The sequence below is a fragment of the Notothenia coriiceps genome, unplaced genomic scaffold (assembly GCF_000735185.1).
Source record: "Notothenia coriiceps isolate Sejong01 unplaced genomic scaffold, NC01 NC01_scaffold00034473, whole genome shotgun sequence".
Classification (NCBI taxonomy): Eukaryota; Metazoa; Chordata; class Actinopteri; order Perciformes; family Nototheniidae; genus Notothenia; species Notothenia coriiceps.
In genome coordinates this window covers 18,909-26,343 of record NW_011367174.1, presented here as the reverse complement: position 1 = coordinate 26,343, position 7,435 = coordinate 18,909, and the positions used below count along the sequence as shown (strand labels likewise).

Sequence of the window (7,435 nt, the reverse complement as noted above, 5' to 3'; positions counted from 1 at the left end):
ATTTCAAATACTTATTTTTATTTTGAATACATCATAGTATTTTTTCAAAGTTCAGGATAAAAACTTGAACTTTCAAATAAATTGCATTTTTTTGAATGATCAAAACTTATGACCCTGAAATAGCTCTCCATACAATGGCACCACATTTTTACAAACCAGCCTTTGAAGTAGATTCAAATCCAAAAAGTGAATGTTGAGTCATAATGTTATTGTTTTTTGTCTTTTGCATGTACATTTTTGCAAATGAATAAACTGTAATAAATATATCCTGACTGATTTTCTTATTCTTTGTCTTATTTTGCTTTCTGTCAGGCGCCGCTCCCTCTTCAGGCGTTTTGCCATGCAGCCCTCTCCTCTGCTGCACACAAGCCGCAGTTTCACCTCCCTCAACCACTCTCTGTCATCTGGTGAGAGTCTCCCTGGCTCCCCCACCCACAGTCTCTCCCCCCGTTCCCCTAGTGCCATCTTCCGCCCCACACCAGACTTCCCCCAGTCAGGTGGAGATGTTGTCTGAGAATTGTAGTGTTATTATGATTTCATTTATTATATGACTGATATTCCTTTTTTCTTCTTACAACTTCCAGGTGGCAACTCCTCCCAGAGCAGCTCTCCCAGCTCCAGCGCTCCGAACTCCCCCGCGGGGTCCGGGCACATCCGCCCCAGCACCCTCCACGGCCTTGGCCCCAAACTCCCGGTTCAAAGGCTTCGTCAGGGGCGCCGCAAGTCAGCCGGCAGTATCCCCCTTTCCCCTTTGGCTCGCACACCTTCACCTACACCTCAACCAACATCCCCTCAGCGCTCTCCCTCTCCCCTCCTCACTGGTCACCCTGTTGCCATTTCCAAATCAAACCAAGCCTTCCCAGCCAAGATACATTCCCCACCCACAATTGTACGACATATTGTGCGGCCAAAAAGTGCAGAGCCGCCTCGCTCTCCGCTGCTAAAACGTGTCCAGTCGGAGGAGAAGCTATCCCCATCTTACTCCGGAGATAAGAAGCATCTATGCCCCAGAAAACACAGCCTGGAGGTGACCCAAGAGGAGGTGCCGGATGAGGAGCTGAGGCCCGGGGAGAGGGATTACACCGTCCTGCAGAGTGTGGAGGAAACAGCCAGTGAGCCTCTGTCTAGCACCCGTGTTCGACCTGTGGAGCAGGGCTGCTTAAAGAGGCCCGCCGGCCGCAAAGTGGGTCGGCAGGAGTCTCTTGAAGAGCTCGACAAGGAGAAGCTGAAGTCCAAGATGGTTGCAAAGAGACAGGATTGGTCAGAAAGGAGGGAGTCTCTTCAGAAGCAGGACGCTCTGTGTGATTCTGACTCATCCCAGTGGTGCGGTGATGACAGGGAGGAGAGTTTTTTGGTCCGAGGCCACAACAAAACCCAGAGCAGCCCGGACTCTGGCCCTCTGGAGGTCAAAGCTGCTAGTACAACCTTAAAAGATGTGCTGTATAAAAAACTCAACACACGTGTCTCTGAGGGCCACGCTGAAACATCCAACGGCTGTGGTGAAACTGACGGAGGACACAGATCAGCTCTCTGCTCGATTCACCCCGAGTGGCAGCATCCCAGGCAGGGTAAAGACAACATGAAGCCGGACAGACTGGACTTCAAAGCTCCCAACATGGAGTTCACCAGGAAGAGGCTGTCCTTTGAGGACAGAGAGGACTGCATGTGTCGGTTGTCCTCCGGCCTCCATGAGAACCTGCACTTTGGCTCCACCAGGTCCAAGAGCCTCCAGCTGGACACGGCCATGTGTCATGAACACATGAAGGCGGGACTAGGAAGCGTCCACTCAAGCCCTGAATGCCTGTCCCCTAAGCTTTTCTCCGGCAGAGGGGAGAGTGCCGTGGAAAAGCTCCAGCTCATCTCGGCAGAGTCTCCACTTCGAAAGACATCATCTGAATACAAACTTGAAGGACGCCACGTCTCCTCTCTCAAACCTCTGGAGGGCACTCTGGATATCGGGCTGCTCTCAGGGCCCAGAGCCTCAAAAACAGAAAACTGTTTATCCAAGATGGCGGAGAACTCAAGCGAGACTGTTTCTTTGAGTCCAATTTGGCTCCAGACCCCTGCAAAAAGACAAATCAAAGTCCCCCAACTGAAAACTAGTGATAAGCTCAAGAGCCCCCTGGCTTGTTCCACAAGTCCTGAAGCTGTTTCTTCTCTAAACAGCATAGTCGCCTCCAAAGATCAGTCAAAGAAGGCAGCCACAGACGTGAACATCAGTGCAAGTTGGGAGAAAACACAGGAAAGAAACAGTGAACCACTTAAGGCTCAAACCAGCAAAATGGAGGCCTCAAATTTTCCTTTTAAACCAGAGAGCAAGACAGGTATGAAGTCCAGTTTGCCGCCTCATGAACACAGAGGCCCTCGACACAGCTCCCACTTCTCCTCCTGTGGAAAAACACCCTCCATACGGGAAGTCAGCAATGAAGATCAGGAGGATGAAGCAGAGCAGGAAGAAGTCACACCACACACTACATCACAACACACCGACAGCTCCAGGACACTGCTCCCTTTGACTTCAGCAAAGCCGGAGGAAGACATAAAAACTGTGGAGACTCCGGCCAGTGAACCGTTACCCATGTCGCTGAAGCAGAGTATAAACTGTGGTTTGGATACAGGTCAGCGTCAGAGCTCAAACATGACCTCTGCGTCTGAGGTGAATGTACTGAACAGCTCTCGCCTCCCAGAGAATGTGCTTTCACAACGGCAGCCATTGAACATCTGCTTTTCAAATAGAGAAGCGCAGGTTTCTATCACAACATCTGGTTCTGTGAAGGACGATAAAACGTGCAGTTCTAAATCAGAAGGTCAGGACTGCAAGGGAAGATCTGTGAGCCAGGACGGTGTCCAATATAACAGATCAGCTGTTAAAGAGCTTGGGGAAAAAGGCTCTTCGGGTTTGAGTAAGGTCAACACATGCGTTGGAGTTGCAAAAGTGGAGGTAATCCCAAAAGTGGAGCAGAAGAGAGAAGTTAGTACAGTAAAGGCGGTCCCCTTATTAAATAATGTTACAAAGAGTGTTAATGCTGTAGAGAGTAGTAGCATGTTGCTGCAGAAAAAAGAGAATCCCATTTCACCAAAGAATAAAGGCAATGTGAAAGATTTAGAACCACCATCCAAAAGCTGTCTGGCTGAAAGAGCACAACACAAATCATCAGATTCAGAAAACTGCACCTCTAAAAAAGAAGAAACGGTTATCAGTGTAAAAGAAAACGCCACAAAACTAAAATACCCGGCAAATGAAAATGTTTTGATTCCCAAGAGTAAGTCCAGGCCTGACCCGCAGCCTGCACCGCACACCGCTGTGAAGACAGACACAAAAACACTGGAAGTGAAACATCACAGCACAGCCCCTCCTGCTCCAGCAGTCAGGGGCAGTCAAAACTCAAAACAGAGAGAATCTGCGTTCTCCACTTCAAACAATCAAGTAACTCATAAACAGAAAGAAGCCGCGGTGCCAAGCAAGCAGGAAGAATCGGTGCAGCTGTCTCCAACTGTTGTTGACGTGAAGCAAAAAGAAACCCAGCTCAAAAGCTCTGCAGCAAAAGAGATCTCAGAATCAAAGCCAAAATCTCCCCTTTCTAAAACTCTCCCTTCATTTTTAGCTCTAAAGACCTCCGTAGCTCCACCACCAGTTATTAAACAAAGTCTTGATGCCAAACACAAAGACCCCTCACCCAAAAAACAAGCTTCAGCCGTTAGACACCATCATGGCGCCAAACCAAAAGAAGTAGCTTCCCCTCTTTCTCAGCTCCCGTCAGAAGTTCCCTCCATGCCTGATCCCCCACCAGTGCTGCCCAAACCTGCAGTGAGGAAAGAAATGCTGATCAGTGGAGGCAGGGTCTCCATCTGTGTCCCCCAGGAAAGTGCCATCAAGGTATCAAGAGAAGGCCCCAAGTCTGAAACGCTCAAACCGGACAGTCCTAAGGGCCCGGATACCAGAAACACCACCCCTGAGAAACTGGGGCCCTCCAGCAAAAAGGAGCAGGCTGAGAGGAAGAAAAAAGAGACCGTTCAAGAGTCTGCGCAGAAAAACTCAAAAAGAGACGCATCCCGAGCTGCTGCCTCGGACAGAGACACAGGCAGGAAGCAGCAGAAGGAGTCGCCACGTAATTCTAATAACAAAAAATAAAAAGAGGGACGTTGAAATAGCAGCCGCTTCAGAAAATCTAGATGTAATACAAAGTTAGAAAGAGGTTTGTGCAAACATCATCATGCCTTCTTTTTTTTTTTTTTTTTTTTTGAGGACCGGGCAAGCTGTTACACGTGGATAGAGTGGTCGGTGTGTGTGTAATCAGTATGTCGGGGGCAGCAGGGAAGAGCCTTAGAAAGGTCGTACTGTAAAGTCAGTGCCATAAATGATTTTTGAATTGCACTCTTACTTCTAGACTCGGATGATCTGAGCTCTTTTAATGCAGTATACATGTACACACCATTTGCTCAGCAGTTGTATCACGATTGTTTCTGTTTGTATAATCCAAATCTTTTCATGTCTGGTTTTTGTGCAGTGGTACACAGAGGGGAATGCACTATATCCTGTGCTTTTCACTTAAAAAAATACAGAATCACCTCTTGGTTCTAGAAATGATAGATTAGTGAAGAGGCCTTAAAATGATGGGAAATAAAAAACTTGCTGTTCTTAGCAAGGTGTGGTGTTAATTCACATTCCTCTGACGTGTGTACATATATTTTTGATTTGTATGCAATATGATGTAGATATGATAACACTGTAAAACTGGGATTCATGGGCTTAACATGATTGTCGTTTGTATTATATGTATAGATTTTGCTGTGTCATTTGTTTGTATGCTCGATAACTCTTTGGTCTAAAGTAAGCTACTGTGATGTATCTTGTCAAAGGCATCCTTTTCTCTGTGACATGTTTCCACATGTTCCAAAATTAACTTGAGGATAGAGAAGAAAAGTCATGAGGGGGTTACTGAGCTATTTCTAAAAATGTAGCATTATAAAAGAAAACTGTGAGGGCTGTCAGCTTTTCCCAAGAATGTCTTTAATGTTGATGAAGTGTTTGCTGGCTGACTAAGGTTTAAAACGTGTACAAATATGGAACATTGTGTTTGATTAATGAGATTATCCAGATATTCTGTTTGCCAATCATTACTGCAGTAGGTATCTGAAGGCGGTGGGCTTCAGCGGAGTGACATTAAGATAACTCTTGAGTCAGACACCAGTTCACACACAGAGCTTCAGCGTCAGGGTATCACAGGATGTCAGTGTCCCGTTTCAGCCTCAGTGTTGTTAAAGTAGTGTGAGTGTTTTGGTGTTTCAAAGGACTCTATAATGAGCAGCATCTGGCTTCACCTAGGTAACGGTATCATAAGAGGAATCCTGATTATTGCATAGTTCATGTCCACAACAGTCATTTGATGTTAAATACTTGGTACTTTGATACATACAGTACAGGCTGTCGTTTATTCACAATCACTTTCTTACATTTACATACACACCTAAACACTTTTTTATACTTTAGACGTCTTTCAATTCTAAACATTAAATAAGAATATAAAGGTAACCTAGGAGACTAAAGTGTGTAATGCATTACTTGCTCTGTTGTACAGGCTATGTACATTTAATTATCCTCTCTACTTCAAATACTACGAGTCAAACATGTCACAGAATATAGTTTATGTACTCCACTGAATCCCAGAGTTAACCTGAAACACGAGAGATTGGTTGACGAGATTTTAATGTTAAACGGGTCTGATGCTACGTGCATTAGATATTGTTTATGTATTTCTCATGTGATGTGAGAGAACAAATGCACCTTAATGTTTGCCAATATTCAGTTCAAAGGGTGAGACACAAAGTGAAATTAGAGCTGAACATGGTTTATGAATTCCCCTCTCGTCCTCACTTCAGATTTAAAATAAATCACTGAATTTTATTTGTTTCTTCCCCCACTCTTTTTCCTGTGACGACTGACATTAAAACCCTCAAAGCACATTCAATGTTTGTTTACAAAGCATCATGGATGTATATTTTGTATATTGTTGATTTGCCAAATGTGTGTTCTGTGTCAGAGATAATGTTGTCTATAGTAGTGTGAGACTTTGCTCCCCTGCCACCAGGATGTGTAATAAGAACATTTGTTTGTGCTGTAATCAATGTATTTTCATGTCAGGTTCTTCTCTTCTCTGCTTGTCTTTTCCGTTTCCTTTTTTTTTCTTTTCCCCTGTACTAGTATTAGATAAACTTGCTTACGATGGTTTGTCTTTTAGAAATATGTGCAATAAAAGTGTTTTGAGTTTTGTATTTTGCCCAAGGAAAGTTCTATGGATGTCATAGATGTTGTATATTAAAACAGATATTTATACTTCTAATGTTGCGTAATGCTGAAAATAAAATGGGAATTATACATTAATACTTTTAGTCCTCTTTTGATTCATGGTATGGTCGGAATAGGTACTTTTAAATATGGAGTTTTTTTAATCAAAAATAGCTAGTTGTTAACACGGAAAGATCAATGATACTAATGTTTTACATGGCCATTATGTCTGAATAAAATTCAATAATATTCTTCAAATGATGATGTTATTCCTCACTAATTCATTGGGAAAAAAATCTTTAACAGGGCCATCATTTATCAATTAAAACCCAATAATGTTCCTCAAGACCATGTTTAATTGATAAACACAGTTATTTGCTGATGTAACCGATTTTTAATCTCTGCAAAGGTTCATTTCAGGAAAATTATTTAAAAAACCTGTTAAAATAAAGTGTCACCAAAAGACAAAAGCACCCCATTGTCTCCAAGTGCTGTGGAACCAGACTTTAGATGTGGGTCTGAGTTTCAGACTCCTAGAAAATCCAGAGCACAAATATATTTGTCTTCAAAATGTCCCTTTTTTATAGAGCGAGATGTAAACCAAACCCTTGGTAGCAGTGTTTCCAACAGGGGGCAGTATCCTTCCATCTGTGTTCCTGCTCAATAGGACCTTATGCAACATCCATTAAGTAGACACAGAGGATGAATGTGGTGGGGTGTACGGAAATCTTCCCAAGATTAGAAGGAATCTGATAAAGCTGTGTACTATTTGTTATACAGATACTACTTCGGAACAGTAAAACAGAGTTCATTAATCTGCTCTATTGCAGTGTATTTTAAAGTTAAATATATTCTGCTGTGATATTATCCATGGGTAAAAATTGTATTCCTGAATTAATAATAATGTATGATAACATTACTGGTTTGTGCTGTTTAAACGATTACTTCCAAAAGCTTTGGTTTGATCAGAAAAGCCTCAGGGAAATATACTGAGCATTCAAAAAAGTACCTGTTGATGTTGTGTAACTGTCTATTCAAACATGATAACAGTGTTAATGATACAGATGGATCAGTGTCCACACAGAGTGATTACTAAGAGTAACATTAAATAGTGGAATGGATGGGGGGGGGGAAATCCTCTTAAAGCTT

At 43.3% G+C, this 7,435-nt stretch overlaps 1 protein-coding gene across 5 annotated transcripts in view; it reads left to right on the top strand.

Moving 5' to 3' along the window:
• The window catches only part of mast4 (microtubule associated serine/threonine kinase family member 4), a 58,662-nt gene extending 52,278 nt beyond the window's left edge, over positions 1-6,384 (top strand). For all 5 annotated transcript variants that reach the window (XM_010790625.1, XM_010790626.1, XM_010790624.1 and 2 more), the window contains 2 exons: positions 313-407; positions 585-6,384. In XM_010790625.1, the coding sequence (XP_010788927.1) occupies positions 313-407; positions 585-4,132 (3,643 nt within the window). In that variant the 3' untranslated portion in view covers positions 4,133-6,384. The remainder of the gene's footprint in view (positions 1-312; positions 408-584) is intronic.
• Positions 6,385-7,435: the final 1,051 nt, after the last annotated feature.